The 17929-nt window shown below is 34.4% G+C and overlaps 1 protein-coding gene and 1 long non-coding RNA gene across 2 annotated transcripts; one reads left to right on the top strand and one right to left on the bottom strand.

Moving 5' to 3' along the window:
* Positions 1 to 4856: 4856 nt before the first annotated feature.
* On the bottom strand, positions 4857 to 5438 carry LOC146914795 (uncharacterized). Its single transcript, XR_015014394.1, has 2 exons — positions 5114 to 5438; positions 4857 to 5023 (listed from the first exon to the last, which is right to left on the bottom strand). It is a non-coding gene; the product is annotated as an uncharacterized LOC146914795 (long non-coding RNA).
* A 2563-nt stretch (positions 5439 to 8001) lies between these two features.
* LOC146914794 (PHD finger protein ALFIN-LIKE 5-like) lies at positions 8002 to 17169 on the top strand. Its single transcript, XM_085716185.1, has 3 exons — positions 8002 to 8011; positions 15785 to 16230; positions 16972 to 17169. The coding sequence occupies exons 1-3, from the start codon at positions 8002 to 8004 to the stop codon at positions 17167 to 17169; spliced, it is 654 nt and encodes a 217-aa protein (XP_085572311.1).
* Positions 17170 to 17929: the final 760 nt, after the last annotated feature.

Genomic DNA, 17929 nt, shown 5'->3' with positions numbered 1-17929 from the left:
TACGTGGAAGGTCTAACTTGAGTGTAGTATCGCGTGACGACTAAAACTCGAGACAACACTCGGTTTAGCCTCCGCACTACGTCCTAGAAAAATGGCCATGGATGGGTTTGGTTATCTACGGTTCATAGCGTCATAGAACAATTAGAAGTAAAAGTGCCTAAACGCGACAACACGCGCCGACAACATCACCTCCAAAATGCCTTAGCTATGTGGGATTGATCGCATAATCCAAAACACGAGGCAACCCCCGGAATGAATTGTCGATTATATCCCTCCTAAATCCTAAGTTCACTCAGCCCGGGTGCAGGACTTTTGATATTCTCACCCCACACGTTTGCAAGAAATTAAACATTTATTCACATAGGAAAGCAAGTAAAAGAAATAAGTAAAAATACAAGCGCAAGCGTGGAAATAAAGACTAGCCGTAACTCTCAAATCTCCCCAGTGAAGTCGCCAGCTGTTTTATCTTGGTTTTCGGGTGTCAAACATTGATTACGTTTGAACCTTTTAAACCGGTGATATCTTATTTTTTCTTGGGAAGGGAAAAAGTAATCAAAACCCTTGAGAATCGAGGTCCGGGAGTTGTTTTCGCTACGGGAAGGTGTTAGGCACCCATAACGACTATAGTATCCTATAGGAACCGTCTTTAATTTCTACGCGCGCGCTTTATTTTTAAATGCTATTTTGAAAGTGTTTATTAAACCTAAGAATTTCTAAGTGAAGAATTGGAGGGAGAAGAATGTTTTTGAATTTTTATTTTAGTTGAATTGAAGGAATTTTGTTCCTTGCCTACGTACCCGTTTAAGGGATCAAATCCACCGTAGTTCTCTTCCAAAAATATTTTTGTTTTTGTTGGTTGATTTTAAGTTTGAAAATTGGAGTTTGAAGAATAGAAAGAGGCCTCAAGGGCATGAGATTGGGAAATTGTGAGGTTGAATTAGTCATTTACAAAAAACAAGTCAAGGTATGATTAAAGTTTGTTGAAATTTGATTAAGAAAATGAAAAGAAAAACCAATGGGGTTTTGACCCCAAAGTTTATTGTGAAAAAGATTTGGGTGAAGTTTGTTCATATTTTTTTTGGAAAATGATTTTTCCTAAGTATAAATCCTAGGCATACATCTAAGCATACAATCCTAGACATACATCTAAACATGCATATTCTAGCTATATACCTAAAGTGATGTGTGTGCATGTGTCGGTGCTTGTGTCGGTGTACATCATTAGAGTCCATTGTCCTTTACATCATACCCTAGATACATTCTATGGCCTCTTTGCCAAGAAAATTAAAAGTGCACAAAGGAAAAATATTACAAAACTCCTAAGTGTTTACATTCTAATTTTGATACAAATTCAATTGCAAGAAAGAAATAGAGATGAATATGGGATGAAATGGAGATGCTTATGAAATGATGAAACATGAAATGAAAAGAGTTAGTAGCACATGACAATATCAAAGGAAATAGAGCAAGAGAAACACTAGAATATAAAGGATAGAAAATGAGTGCAAACATGGCTAAAATTTGTTCATAGAATGCAAGAACCATATGACCTATAATTCTCACATTCCAATGCATTTTTAAAGGTTTAGAAACAAGTCTTGGAATGGGAATTAAGGCAACATGAGTTACTTGGCATTTTAGAACAAATTTTAAGCATATTTACATTATTTAACTACACAATTAACTTGTAAGCTAAGTAACTAATCAAGATTCATACTCATGCATTAATATCAACACAAACAGTAGTTAAAACTCCCTCAAATCAAGTGGCATAGGTCACAAGTGTTCATCAAGCAATAGGATTGAAATCAAGCAAAGTTTCATTCATTTTTAGCACAAAATATGACAAAAATAGCAAGAAAATTAACACCTTATTTTTTAGCCAATTTTAACATATGAAAATCATCACAAAATGCTACAAAAATATCAAGAAGCCTACATGATTTTTTTTGGAATTTTTTAAAGGTTTTTTGGACTAAAAAGTGCAAGAAAATTACTAATTCTAACAAAAATAGAAAAAAAGAAATGCTTCAAATGCTTTTCTCAAGTTTTAGCACAAAAAATGTCACCAAAATGTTAAGAAAAATATTAAGAACACATTAGAAAAATTTAGAAATTTTTGTGAAGAAATTTGGACTGGTAAGGGTGCAAATAGCAAAAAACAACAAGAACATGCAGGATAGGGGGGTGCGCATAGCAAAACAAGCATACAGGCATGGAATTGGGCCCTAAGAGGCGGGCCAGGGTCGAACCATGGGTTGAACCGGTTCGCTGGCCTATATAAGGCCTTGAACCGGTTCAGGTTCATTTCCCCTCTCCACTTCTCTCTCTAAAACACAGACTAGAGAGAGAGAGTCTGCAAATGACTCTCTCTTCTCCGACGAAGCCTCTTTTCTCCGACGTGGTGGCCCAGGGTGGCGCCGCCGCATCGGAGCTTCAACCAACTCCGATCTAAAATCTAAACACATCATCCTGAAGCTCTTTCTCTCCTCTTTATGATTTCGAAACTAATTTTTTGAGAACTGGCCTGGATTTGAACAGATCTATACTTGAATCTACAACCTAGGGTTTCGAAAATTTCTTCTGATTTCTTTGAAATTAAACCCTATCTTGACTCATTTTTCATACTGGTGATGAATCTATGCTTTAATTCGAAGAATAAACGGTGAATCTTCATGATTTTCATTTTTAGGGTTCGGTCTTCGATCTTTTTCAAATCTTTTCGAATTTCCATTTCAATTCACCGTTTAATCTTTCAATTAGAACCTTCGATGATGATTACAAACTGAATGAGAAGGTTTTCGTGTACTTACCTAAGTTGATTTGGAGATTCGAACGAAATTCTTCAGAAAACCTTGAAGCTTGGATGTTCTTGATGCTTCTGGTAAGTTCTTGCACAGAAACTGAAAATAAATCAGTTCTTCACTCTCTTCTTCTTCACTGATCGAACTCAATCTTCGATTTCTTCGTCTTCTCCACTGTGATCGTGTGGATTTGCTGCTTTGGTGGCAAATTCACGCTGGTATTGCAGTGTTTCAAGTTCGATGATGAAGATTCAGTGATGAATCTCTGAGAACTTCATTGAATTCACTTCAATTCTTCATTCTGGTGAAGCTAGGGTTCATCAATGTTCTTCGTGTTCTTGTTATTTCTGGCTTTTTGATCGTAACTGAATAGAGAGAGAAAGAGGAATTCTGTTTCTGTGTGTTTGATGTGTTGGCAAATTGTGAATGGTATATCCTGTGCATTGATGACTTGGTCCCTTATATAGGCTGCCATGTGGCCTTGGTGGCCAATGGTAGCTTGCCACCTGTCTGGACGTGACCCTTGCTGAGTTTGGGACTTGGGGGTCTTTCTGCAATTGTTGAAAATTTCATGGACCATTCTGTAATTCGAAAAAAAAGACTGGACTGCAAGTAAAAAAAGGACCAAAAAATTGGACATAAAAAAGGACTTAAATGTAATTGACCACAAAACAAAAGTTTGACCTAACAAGGAAAGAGGACTAAAGTGCAATTTTAAAAGTTTTAAAGGACTGAAATGTAATTTTTAACAGTTTTAGGGACTAAAAATAAAAATAAAAATAAAATTGGAATAAAATTGGTAACTTGGAAAAAACGTAAAGTGAAACGATTAAAATTGACAAAACGGACTAAAACGAACCAATGGCCTAAATGAGGTACTTTAAAGTACCTCTCTGCCGAAATTTCGTGTGAAATGACCAAAATGCCCCTGGGGCTAAAACAACTGTAAATGACTCAGATGCAAATTTTTAAAATGGATTTTTTACAAGAAATTGAAGCAAAGACTCATACAAGCAAAATTAAAAGACTCAGAGACAACTTTTAAGATTTGAACAGAGTCTTCACACTTGAAAAGACTAAAATGCCCCTAGGGGCAAAACTGACCTAAAATGACTTCAAATGCAACTTTTGAAATGGATTCTGACATGGAATGAAGCAAAGACTTATTCAAACTTATTTGAAAGGACTCAAACAAAATTTTGAAAGATTGAGAGAAATTTTGACATAGGAAATGACTAAAATACCCTTGCATGTGAATTTTGCAAATAACATTGAAATAAAATGCAGAGAAAGATGCAATTGATCAGAGACATATCAAATGACTTAAGATGCAAGAAAAGAGGAATTGAATTGGTATTTTTAGGTCCAAAATTAGGGTATAACAGCTAATCAATTTGTTTTGAAAAATGCTCTATCTCACGAGACATTATTTCCCGAGAGTATCCCGAATGATTTGTTGCCTTTTTGTGCTGTTTTTGTTCTTTTTTTCACAAATATTTGTTGTTGTATTATTAGAAGAGGGTTCCGTGAATTGTGGGCAATTGAAATGGAACTACCCACTGCACAATTAACGTCCTTGTATTGTGGAAAAGCATGAGTTTTGATTGGCTAAACTGCTCTCGGGATAAATTCGGGAAATTAGAATTCGGGAGATATAGCAATTCTCATTTGTTTTACACCTTTTTTTGACATAAAGTTTTGATTTACACCTAATTGGGTCTATCTATTCAAGAATTGTAAATGCTTTCTCAAGTTTTCTCACTATCCAACATATATAGATATGAAAACTGTTGAGAATGAATTAATTAAACCATAAACTGTATTCTTACGTTGCTCCCATGAAGAGTAAAAAAAGTGGTTAATAATATTCTCATCTTGAGTAAGTTTCTTCACTGCATAACTACGCCACTACACCAGTTTTCTTCACTGTATAACTACGCCGCTACGTCGGTTACGAGTAGATTGGCATCACTAACCTTAACCTCGAACAACATCCTTTTGTCCACAAATATAGAGTTCTAGCGGGTAAACAATATCACTTGAGTAAGTAATTTTCTAAATAAGGAGTGACCCTAATTTTTATAACAACACAAGATTTACACGAAACTGAATTGATCCATTGAATCAAGCAAATCTTGCACATTTCTACCCAAAATTTGTCTAACAATGTGAAAGTTGTTGACCCTGAATTGGCTATCAGCTGGATATGAACCTTAAACCTGCAAATTTGAATGCATAATCGTGATCACCACGAAAAAAGAGTATAGTAATCAGATCATCATATATTAAAACCCATTTGAATGACTTACCTAGGAATAGCATTCTTTGGTTTTTTTTGCATTTATCACAGTACATGCTACCAGCAATAACTTTCGATGCACATTTTGTGAAAGCTTGATAATACCAGCGTAAATCAGTCTCTAGCTCACAGGTCCGCGTCAAACCATTTCCAACACATTTTTGTAAATTCAGCACCTTCGAATGATTATTTTCTTTTTGTGTGGTGAATCTTCTGAATCACCGTCAATAACTTCTTTGGACATGATTAATCAAGGAAATTACACTCGATGAATAGATAAAAAATTATAGTTGATGATTTCACAAACCATGTAGGATATGGTAAATATACAGAAGTCGCCATCAACAATATTTGTCGCATCAGATCTCTAACAGATGCATTGATGGTGCATCTAGTTGTTGCACGACTCATCGTTCCAAGCATAGAGATCGCAAAGAGAGCTGCTCTTGGTTACATCGGAGTTGTGGGATTGATAAAGTTGGGTTGTTGAAAGTATGTAAGTATTTGCTCAAAATGGGAAAGGAGCAGCAGCGGCTAATGAAAGAGAAAAGAGGGTTTGATTGTGTAACCCTACGTGAGAAGAACGAATGTGTGAGTTGAGGGTTTAGTTTGTGAAAAGAGGGTTTGCTTGTGTAAGCTGTGACACGTGATGATACTGAACGAGTCAACCGCTCAGAAGAAGCATTAGAGATCATAAAAATGAGGATTTGGATGATACTTCGGTTGAGAACAAATCTAAACCACACAGGAGGTAAAAAAAAAAAAGAATTATTATGACACTTTTGTAGGCATTCAATTAAAGATTTTACGTTTTAAAAATATGATTAAGGGTGCTTTTATTCATCTTTAAAAAAAAAAAAAGATTTTGAGTTGAAAGAATCTGGAGATTTTTTTTAGAGATGTGCTTTTGTTCAGCTTTAAAAAAAAAAAAGGTTTTGAGTTGAAAGAATCTAGAGATTTTTTTAAGAGATTTTTAAAAAAATCTAAAGCTATTTATGTTTATTTACTATGATAAAAATGATTTTTTGAAGATTTGAAACTCTTACACTTGAGTTCCTTGTAGGCATGGCAAAAAACTCATACCCGTGGTTACCCACCCGAACTAAACCCAATTTGACGGGTTTTCCCCGTTTTGATTGGGTATGGGTATGGGTTTGAGTTTTCCCCGATTCCAAAACACGGGTATGGGACGGGTAACGGGTATATAGGTACCAACTCCAAACTCATACCCAAACCCGTCCTGAATGCAGAAAACTATTTTATGTTGATATGTCATGTTATTTTGTTTAATAATTGTCGTGTTATAAAAACTACCATTGATACTTAAAGGCGCAACTAAATCAATCGATCTAACAAATGTTAAAGTGAGCATATTGTTCGATAATGCATTACAACATTTCTCTAGGGGTTGCAAAAAAACTTCTATTTTTTATTAAAAAAATTATTCAATGTGGGGACGGGGATGGGGCGGGGATAACCGAACCCGTTGGGGACGGGGTTGGGGTTCAATTTCTCATCCCGTTGGGTATGGGTAGGGTAACGGGTAAGTATATGACAATCGGGTATGGGGACGGGGAATGTAAAACCCGTCCTCACCCCGCCCCATTGCCATGCCTAGTTCCTTGTGTTGAGAAAAAAATAGATTTTAGAAAAACTACTTGAAATAGCTTTTCATTTTGAGGCTAAAAATGATTTTTTTTACAAAATGGATTTTTTAAAAATCTAAAACAAACACTACAAAAATAAAAAAATAAATTTTTTAATCAAAAAATAGACTTTTATTCAAAAAAAAAAAATCCAAATCAAACGGTTCCTAATTTAGTCAATTTTTTTTTTTTTAGTATTCTTTCATTTTGTTCCCTTAATTAATTTTTGTTACATATAGGTCATTCAATGTTACTTCTGTCTTCAAATTAGTTATTTTTCGATGATTTTAGATCCTTAATTATAGTGTACTATAATTGGAAGAAGCCAATCATTGCTACATTGAAAAGTGAAAAGAGTAGTTCATTTTGAGACAAATCTTTTTTACTAATGGATTGCTTGATTATGGGACGAAGGAAGAAATGTCTTTGTAATAAAGTTTGTTATTTCTTTTATCAATTAGGTGTGGGTCTTCATCCTTAAGTGCTAAAAATGGAAATAATTCATTCTTGAATGTTCTTGAGGATTTAATAACTGAATATGATGTTGTTCAAAAAGAATTTTGCATGAATTTGCTTAATGAATGAATTAGTGGATACTATAATTTAGGTTTATCTAAATGCATAGCTTTGTGAATTTTATATGTGATAAAGTTCTGAGCACAATGTAACTACTTCAAGCTCAAAAAGAACCTTGTGAACAAGAATTCTCTTGCTAGTTTATTTTTTTTCTTATCTTTAATCATTTCGTTTTTGTTTTTTCACTCCCTAAAGTATGTTGTATGTTTATGTGGGTGTGTCTAGTTGGAAAGAGTAGAAAGTGATACAAAAACATGAAGAATAAATTATAATAACTCAAGTTCACGCCATCTCTCTCTCTAAACTTTATCTTCTACCTTCTCTCTTACAGCACTACACAACCACCATCCTCCCCTACCTCCCTAATCTAAATCTAGTTCTTCAACACATGTAGATTTAGTTGGCAGTGAGCCGAGGAGGTATTGAGAACTCATTTCCACCCTCGGCTTCACCTCAACCCCCGTCGTTCAGGTTGATCCGGTGGGTCTCTGATGGGCTTGTGCTCTCGCATTCGATGGTGGCTGAAGGTGTGCTTAACCCATGGTTGTTCTTTTTAACATATGGTTCATTTCCCAAGTTCTTGTGCTCGCTGGTTGGTTCGTGTTGTGTTTAGGGGTTGCAACGGTACAATAATGTTGTTTTAGGGTTTGTCGTGTATAGCTTTTCGTGTTGTTTAATGTGCTTTGGCTAATATCGCAGTTTGTCCATTGATTAGTGTGAGTCGGGCCTGGTGCATTTCTTGTTTTAGTCTGTTCAGTTTCAACATATCTTGTTTTTGGGTCAGAACTTCCGTCTGTGGGGGCTTCAATTCCTTCTGCTTTTGTGGATGTGTTGCTTCGTGATGTAACTAATGTTGGTGGTAGTACAACGAGATTCACACTCTGCACCACTATTTCCACCTTGTTCATGTAGTCGTTAACTTTTCATCGAATCATTTTGTTGTCGATGTTATCTCTTTTGTGCAGTCGTCATCAGGCCCGGCCTTGAGGGTGGGCATGCTGCTCAACCAAGCCGGGCCTGCAAAAGGTATGGGCCTAAAAAAAAAATTAAGTCTAATACCCACACCCCACTTGAATAAAAAAATATATATGTTACTTATTTTTCTTTCTTCGGTACACATATGAGTTGTTTTAGACTCTAATTCTACTTTTTAGACATAAATCTCATGTTATCAAACAACCCTCAATTTGTATAATCACTTAATCAATCAATTTGAGAAGCTGTTTCATTAAAAGAATCTCAACAATCATTTCTATTTTACTTAATCTGAGGCTACATTATGAAGTTAAAACTTAATTTGGAGTGTCTATTTTGTGGCTTCTAATGGTATTCTTCAGCAAACTTCTTGCGCTGATACACCCCAAAGAAATGGGTAGCCGAGCACAAAAATCAGCATCTCATTGAAACTACTATAACTTTTTTACTTCATAACAATATTTCGTTTCATTTTTGGTGGGAGGATGTTCTAACGACATTCTATATATAAACCACATGCCATCATCGGTATTAGGTAATCAAGTCCCACACTATATATCCCTTTTCCTAATACCCTTTTACACTCGCTCCCACCCCGTGTCACTAGGTCCATATGTTTTCTCCATGATCTTTCTCCTGGTCTGGACAAACTTTAAACCCGATAACTATAATATGTCTTTCTTGGTTATCATCAGTCTCAAAAAGGTTATCGTTGTTACTCTCCTACTCTTCGATTGTACGTCAATTCCATAAACGTTACATTGGTTTGAGTATGTTCTTTACTTTGGGTAGACTCACGCATATCGAGACCATCTTAACGTCGATATGCCTACCCTGCATGATATTGTCTCTCTTAAACCTACCGTGTATGTCCCACCTGAGCCCACTATTTTTGTTTCTCCACTACCCATCATGCAGCCCTCCCGCGGATCCTTCGACTCGACAACCTCTTTTAAACGTACCATTGTAGCTATCCACAACCATCGGGTTTGCATGTTTCGACATTTGTTCCAAATACCGTGGACATTCAAGACTCTCCTATGTTGCCACTGCCTTTACTGGACGCGACCATAGACATCCCATTGTTATTCATAAAGGTTAACGTCCTAATTCAAATCCATCTCCTCATTACATTGACTTGTGTTAGCATCAAATTTCTCTTGTACATTATAGTTGCTTCTGTTCTTTGTCTTTAATTTCTATTCTTTAATCTTCAGGTGAATCATTATCCCACCCTAAGTGAAGGAAATCAATGATCAACGAGATGTGTGCTATTCAAATAAATTACACTTGGAAATTGGTTCATTTAACTCCTTGAAAATTATTAGTAGATTATCATTGGTTTTATAACTTGAAAGTTTGCACTTGTGGTAACATTAACTGATTTACAGCTGGCTTGGTATACACAGAATTTTTGCTTAGATTAGAGTAGCACATTTTTCACCGGTCAAGAGATTTTGGTATCTGTTAGACTTTTACCATGTATTGCAGCTTTCCTCCATTGGCCTCTCCATCAACTTGATAAATGATCATCTTACGTTATTTTTCAACATATTTTTTTAGTCATTTTAGTTTAGATTTGACCCAAATTATATAAACCTCCTCTTATTTGGGTCAAATCATAAGCAACTTATCTAAACTCCTCTTATTTTGGTCAAATCATAACTAGAAAACATGCTAAAAATAACGTAACATTATTTGTCACTAGTCTGTCTAATGACTATCAACGCAAACAAGTTCCTTAAGCCATAATAACAATCAACACTTGAGGGGGGAGCTGTTTCAAACCAGATTTCAGCCCATAAAATGACCCATTTCACCAGGCCCTTTAACCAAATACACTAACTTATGAAGGATTGTGGAAGGTCGTATGTACGTCGTTTTGTATAGGAACATCTCCCCTAGTTGATCTTGATCTATGAACTGATCTCAAACTAACTTCCGAATATCGGTTCTCGGAATTCACGGAAGCAGTTACCCTAAGCTTAGCCATATAAGCTTAGCTCCATGCCACACCCCTCATACATATAAATTTACACCCCCCCCCCCCCCCCCCCCCCGCTCTCTCACTGCATTGAGCGTCATGGTAGTTATCATTTTTGCACGTTTCTTCTCGACCGTCAATGAACACCCTTTGTTATCACCAATAAATAATATTCGTTTGTAAAAAACACACATACCTATTGATCTTATTGAAAATAAATACATAATTGATCCATCTTGGAGAGGTTACTGAAAAATAGTTGATCTACTTAGAGAGGCAAAATATGAATAATCATAAAGCCTATATAGATTTTTTTTTTTATTTTTTTTAAGGAAAGCCTATATAGAATGTTAAAAAAATAGTACTTAGCGTATATAGGTAGAGTAAATAATATTTAGTTAGCGGCTTAATTCATTTATGAGAGAATAAAACATTATATTATCAAGATTAGATTGGACTAAATATTGTTTGATAGTGAACCAATAGTCCTCGTGAACATAGCTCAGTTGGTATGAACAATGCATAATATATGCAAGGTCCGGGGTTCAAACCCCAGCCACCACAAAAAGAAAAACAGTGAACCAATATAAATACCGGGGTTCAAACCCCAGCCACCACAAAAAGAAAAACAGTGAACCAATATAAATATACCACATCATTCTCTCTCCGCTTACTCTCTTTATTTACTTTGCGCAAGTTGTTTATGGTTAAATATCAATTTTTGTTTTAACTTGAAACAAAATTAAATGATTTGATAAATAAATTATTTGTTTTAAAATTAATTTGAAAAAAACAATGGTTTAAATTAACCTATGTCTAAAGAAAACATTTTAAAATTGTCAACTCAATTGAAACCATTCATTTTTTGTGTTTTTGAGACATTCAACATGTACTTAACGATCTATTTAATATCAACTTCCTTAAATAAGTAATTTGACACATACTTAAATATATTAAAAACATAAATTAATGTAAGGTAATAAGCTTCAATTAATATAAATGTTGTTCATAAAAAATTGAAAATGTTTAACTCAATCTAATACAATAAAAAAATATTTATTAAAAGTCATTCATATTTACTTAAATAGGCCCATCATGTAGATTTAAAAAAGCTTTCTAGTCTTATCCTACCATATTAAAAAATTATTGATTTGACATGGGCTTAAAGAAAGCGCGATCATAGGCCCTGGTTGGTCTGACCCATTTACACTCATATAAGTAGGGTTATCTTCTGTTGTTAGGGTTCGTTTCCAATCTTTTAATGTGTGTCTGAAAGCTTCAACCCACAGACAATACCATCAAAATCTCTCCCTCTCAATTGTTTTCACTCTCCAAAACACATAGTAGGCCCCAATTTTTATTTTCTCTTATCCTGCTTCAAAATTTCATAGATTAAATCTTTTTGTTTTGATCATACTTGAATTTATATATTTTGTATTTATTAATTTTTTTTCAGGATGCATGGAAAAACAGACGTTGAACCTGCTGGAACCACAAATGACAGTGTCGGCCGAAAAGAAACCATCAGAAGACCGTCACACGAAGGTGGAGGGACGTGTCCGAAGAGTTACACTGTCAGCAACATGTGCATCTAGGATCTACCAGTTGACGAGAGATCTTGGTCACAAGTCTGATGGAGAAACAATAGGGTGGTTACTGGAACAAGCTGAACCTACAATCATCAAAGCCAATGGCACCGGAATAATTCCGGCCATAGCCATTTCAGAGGGCGGAAAGTTGAAGGTTCCAACAACATCAGCAGCTAGACCAGACGGCCAAAAGGCCCCAAGGAAGAAGAGCAAGAGATCCTCAATTGGTTAATTTGTGGATTTGGATGATCAAGCTTCAAATGCTTCTTCCAATTATGATGTTGATGTTACCCAAATGCTACATTTTATAGGTTCTTTTGAAAATCCTTGGAATAAAAGCACCTAGTTAGTAGAATTTCAGGCTTAGACTATAAATTGTAGAAGTGATCATATATGTTTTTTTTGTATTTTGTTTTAATTTGGAACAAACAAGTATGATGGTTTGTATCTAAGCGATAAAACCCATTTTCAACTTTTATTTTTTTTAAGGAAATCCAATCTTTGTGTGTTCATTTCCTTTTTTAAATTTTACCCTTATTTTTACAAACGTGAGTAAATTGATCCTAAAATGTTTGAGAGGTTTCACTATAATCTTTGAATGTAATGAAATTGCAAAAGCATCCTTGACCCATCTTATGTAGTAATTTTAGGGGTGAAGTATCCAACAAAAAACAAAGCTAAGAGGCAAAAGATAATTTCAATCGAGGACCAAACTTATTTAGTAAAAACACTATTCCCATCTTAGATACGCATAAAAATAATTCAAATGTACATGGTTCAAAATATGGATAAATACATTTGACTTTATGTTTATATTTTTTTTTGAAGGATTTATGTTTATATTTTTGTTTTGTTGTGTGCGTTAGCTGAGAAATAAATGAAGAAGCTTAAATGCTCTTAGTAATAACATGCTTAATTTAATATTATAAAAACCAAAAGTAAATATTTTATAAGAAAGAATATTTATTATATCTTAAAATGTAAAAACATTAAAAATTGATATCTATTTACGAGGTACCACCAACATATATTATATATATTTTTAATTACTCTATTATATATTATTTTCTTTCCCTCCATAAAAATATCCAATTGTTTTGAAGAGAAAACACAAGCCCCGCACAATATTATAAATATCAATTCGTCTACACTTCATAGAAGAAATTGTAGTCTGGAACTAGGTTGTGATCATTTCATTTCTCTTTTTTTAAGAAAGGTGAAAGAGGATGTAAGTACTATGTTTGAGTAGTTCCATTTCCATGGTAACCACCCTAAGAGTTTCTCCTTTTTTTTAGTTTGATTCTAAAGTTCAATTCCCACCTTTTCTTTGAGGACTTTAGGCCTATTTCTCTTTTGGGATCTGTGTATAAATTGAATGCAAAAGTTTTGGCCGGGAAGGTGGCGCTGATTATGGACAAAATCATTTATTCTATTTTGATTTCAAATAATCCTTTTTGTGTTCACCCCTATGCTATTTACGTTTAGACGGAGCTGTTAGATCAAGCTCGGTTGACTCGTGCATTTGCAGCCCTGTCTCCATCTTTAGCAAGTGATTTCAAACGGATTTTTGAGACAGCACCTCGCCTGCTTGAAGAGCTAATGTAGGTGACTGACTTACTATTTGTCATTTGCCTTTTGATACTAGATTCGATGTTCATACTTTCTTTATTATGTTGTTCGTCTTACTGTTAGTATTTTCCTTATTGAAAAACTGGGACTGCATTTTTAAAACTACATAAATTTAAAGTAGGCTGAACTGCACTTGTGGTAAGCTCTTCCTGTGGGTTTGTATGATATGTTTTAATAGTTGTTAGTGTTTTTCTTATTGAAATACTGTGGCTGCTAAGATTTACAGTACCAAAACTAAGATGATAACAACATTTAAATTAAGATCATCAAGTTTTGCTTGTCATCATTCTCTTATGTCATCATTTGTTCTACTTCTGCTTATACCATGTTTCTTAAATGTGTGCAGGGCATCGATACATATACTCCTCTCCTAGTCTCAATAAACATGAGAGGTATTCAAATTATTGTGGTCCATAATTATTTTGTAATTTGACATGTACTAGTAAGCACACATTACGTTTTAGTAAATTAATATTATTGTTTTATACCTTCATTGATCATATATCATATGATATTTCATATTATATTCAGTACCATAATCGTGTATAAAAAAAATTAAAATATAGAGAGAATTTAAATGGGGTGAACCGATTTAAATTCAAAGATTTTTGACTCTTGTTAGCCTTTTTTTAAATGGTATCAACCGATTTAAATTAAAAGATTTTAGATGGGTTCAACCGATTTAAATTAAACGATTTTAAATCGGGTAAAGGGGGCTGACTTAAAATCAAATACACTTTTTAAATCGGCCACCAATAAATCGGATGTTCACCCGATTTAAAAAGTCATATTCACTCGATTTAAAAAGTGTTTTCTGCACTAGTGACTTCGGAGGATTCAAAGGTCTTAACCATACATCTCTCTAATTTTCAAAAAGCAATCTTTATTATTTTTATTCCATTTAATTTATAAAAACCAATTCAACTGCCAAGAGCATCAATAGAAATTTTACCCATCCTTTTTGATAATGAAATTGCTGAGTACAAGTTAAAAACGGACCTCATAGATTCGATCTTATTTATTACTTCGATGGTTTTGGTACACTTGCCAAAAAGTCTATCAGCAACCAAACAGGTAACTTGCTCTGTTGCAAACAAAAAAAAAATAATTGCAATCTCTAACCCTTAACTCTTTTATTATTATATCGTCACAAAAAATAAGTAACGCGAATTGTTTGGACGAATCGAAAATCCTTTTGGATACGATACTCTACGTATCACTTTAATATTTAGAAAACGATTTGGTTCACTTTTTCAATCCGACCATCACGTTTCTTTGGGATGTCTAACTCTCCAATGTTTATTCACACTCTTATTTTATAATAATTTTTTATTTCTTTGATCAATATTAGTTTTTATTGGGAAAAGACCTTTGACCCATATTACACTTTTTTGGTACCAAAGTTATTAACTTCTAAATAAATTTTTTATTTTTTATATTATATCATAAAAAATTAAAATAATAAAATTCGGTAAACTTTTTCTTTATTTAAAAAAAGAATCTTTGACCGAAATTACATTTTTTTGATACCGAAATTATTAACTTCTATAAAAAAATATTAACTATTTATATTATACCATGAAAAATTAAAATAATAAAATTCAGTAAACTTTTTCTATCTTTAAGAAAAAAACTTTTGACCGATATAACATTTTTTTGGTACCGAAAATTTAACTTCTATAAAAAAATATTTACAATTTATATTATACCATAAAAAATTAAAATAATAAAATTTGGTAAAACGGCCACTGAAAACGAATTTAAACCCCCTTCCATCCCTGCTCAAACCAACAAATCACCCCTCTAAATCCAACACCAATTCAATCTACTCCCACCACCACCAACACTTACAACAACATGAAACCTTCTTTTCCTTCACAGCGAATCAATGTTAGGGGAAAGAAATCCCGTGGAATTCGAGTTGGAAAAAAAACTCGTGTTCATGGCAAAACTTGTCAGCAGGTTGATTTCTAAGCTCCTACTCTATTGCACATATTTTATTTTTAAATTTATAGTTCAATTTGATGCTAACATGTATGTTGTTTAATTTTACACATGAAAGTGCCGACAAGAAATAAAGGTTTTTGCTGCTACACGCAAAAATCTAAGTAAAGGGAAGTCTTGTTTCTTGAGGCTTTGCCGAAAATGCCTCTCAAACAACGGCATACAATATAATCTACACACCGTCGAAGAAGTTTTCAGAGATTTCAATGGTCGTCGCGCTGGTCTCATCAAGGCTCTCACCACTGATGTTGAAGAGTTCTATAACCAATCTGACCCAGAGAAGGAGAGTCTGTGGCTATACAGTTTCCCTAATGAGCAATGGGAAGTCAATTTACCTTCTATGGAAGTTCCCCCAGATCTTCCCGAGCCTATGCTGGGATTTAACTTTGAAAGGGATCGCATGCAAGAGAAAGATTGGCTATCCTTAGTTGCTGTTCATAGTGATGCATGGTTAATTGCCATGGCACACTACTTTGGGGCAAGATGTGGATTTGACAAATCTGACAGGATGCGCCTTTTCGATATGATAAATGATATGCCGTCAATATTTGAAGTTGTTACTGGAGCAGAAAAGAAACAAGTAGCTTCAAGCCATAATGGCAGCAAATCCAAGTGCAACTCGAAAGTGCAGCGGGCTATAAAATCTCAGGTTAAGCATACTAAGGCTTTGGAGTTAACTAAAGACGAGGAGATTGATACAGACCAGGGATGTGAGCCATACTGTGTGCAGAAAAGGCCCAAGAGAGACATCATCAAGCCTAAGAAGTTCAAAGACTTTATTTCCATTTAATGTTTTATCTCATTTATTCAAGTGTCTTAGTTATTCTAGATGTATGATGACTCATTAGTATTCTAGAAGCTTGATGACTAATATGTCTGTTAGGAGCAGGGCCGTCCCTAAGAATTCAGAGGCTCGGCTCTGGGAATGAAAAGAGGCCAGTGATAAAATCAAAACGTTTTTTTTTTTGAAAGAGCAGTGTTCTATTTATATTTTTTAAAAGATAAATACAGGTGTCGTATATATGCAGTACACCCAAAGGTGAAAATGACTACCGTATACATGAGGAACCCCCACCTAACACCAAAAGCAAGAGGACCTACTTCAAATAGGCCTAAAAGGCTAAAACAAGAGGACGGAAAATGGCTGGGGGTGTTAAAAAAAAATTGGAAGGCAGTAGTACTAGTGGGTATTAAAAAAAAATGAGGCACATGGCTGGGGGAGGCCCAGCTCTGTTGAGCTGTTTGCACCCCCTCAGGGCCGGGCCTGGTTAGGAGTTGGTAGAAAGGATGAGATCAATCCAATAGCATAAGGAATATTATTAGGATTATATATGTATTGTGTATGATCCTTGAGATTTTTATCAAAGAAGCAAGACCCGTTTCTCTCTCAATTTCTTAGGAGGCCTTCTGTCCTATAACATAAATTCACCACACACGCCCATCCGAGATGGAAGAACTTTTTGAGGAAGATGAAGATGAAGAAGGAGAGAACTCATGTGGTGCATGCGGTGAGCAATATGACCCTGATAAATTCTGGATTTTCTGTGATATTTGTGAGAGGTGGTTCCATGGGAAATGTGTGAATATCACCCCTGGTAGGGTTAAGCATAATGATATATACAAGTGTCCATCATGCAATAACTACAAGAGAGATCGCCCTTGATGACATAACAAGCATGGTTTCGATCATTTAGTGATTATTTTGTTGTTATATTTTTCTTTCTAAATGTGTAAGTTTCTGTTTGACATATTCTTCTTTCTGTTTTGTTGTTGTCAGCTACAATTCAATTGAGTATTTGTTGCGTTTGTTCAATCAGTAGCTTATTGTTATTTATGAATTGCTAACTTTGAAAGTGGAATATTTCCCTCAATGTTAGTGGAGAACTAAGATAATAAAACACAATTTTATTTAAAAAGATATTATGACTTGAAACTGGGACTATACTTACCATTTTATTAATATCAAAGATATCATGAATCTAATAATCAGTCCTTAGATATGATTTTGAATTCTTCATTTGGTGATTGACTATTCCTTATTTTTATTTCATATAAATCGAATTAAATATTATAGATACAATGCCGTTATTATAGCTTAAACAATTTGTGTTACACCTTTTTTTGACAAAAAGTTTTGATTTACACCTAATTGGGATCTATCTATTCAAGAATTGTAAATGCTTTCTCAAGTTTTCTCACTATCCAACATATATAGATATGAAAACTGTTGAGTATGAATTAATTAAGCCATAAACTGTATTCTTACGTTGATCCCATGAAGAGTCAAAAACTGATTAATAATATTCTCATTTTGAGTAAGTTTCTTCACTGTATAACTACGCCACTACGTCAGTTACGAAAGGGAAAATATAGATAGACACCCTTTTTTCATACCACTCTTGTACACACCCTATCTGGGAGGG

The sequence above is a fragment of the Medicago sativa genome, chromosome 6, assembly GCF_051527215.1.
Source record: "Medicago sativa cultivar Bolivia chromosome 6, Bolivia_mono, whole genome shotgun sequence".
NCBI lineage: Eukaryota > Viridiplantae > Streptophyta > Magnoliopsida > Fabales > Fabaceae > Medicago > Medicago sativa.
Note: the sequence above shows the minus strand (reverse complement) of the source record. Positions and strands in the feature narration are given on the sequence as shown.

Bases quoted from the DNA above. Each gene is read 5' to 3' on its own strand.
- LOC146914794 (XM_085716185.1), top strand. The intron at 16,231-16,971 runs GTGCAGAAAAGG...GAACTTTTTGAG, and splicing joins AGGGATGTGAGCCATACTGT to GAAGATGAAGATGAAGAAGG.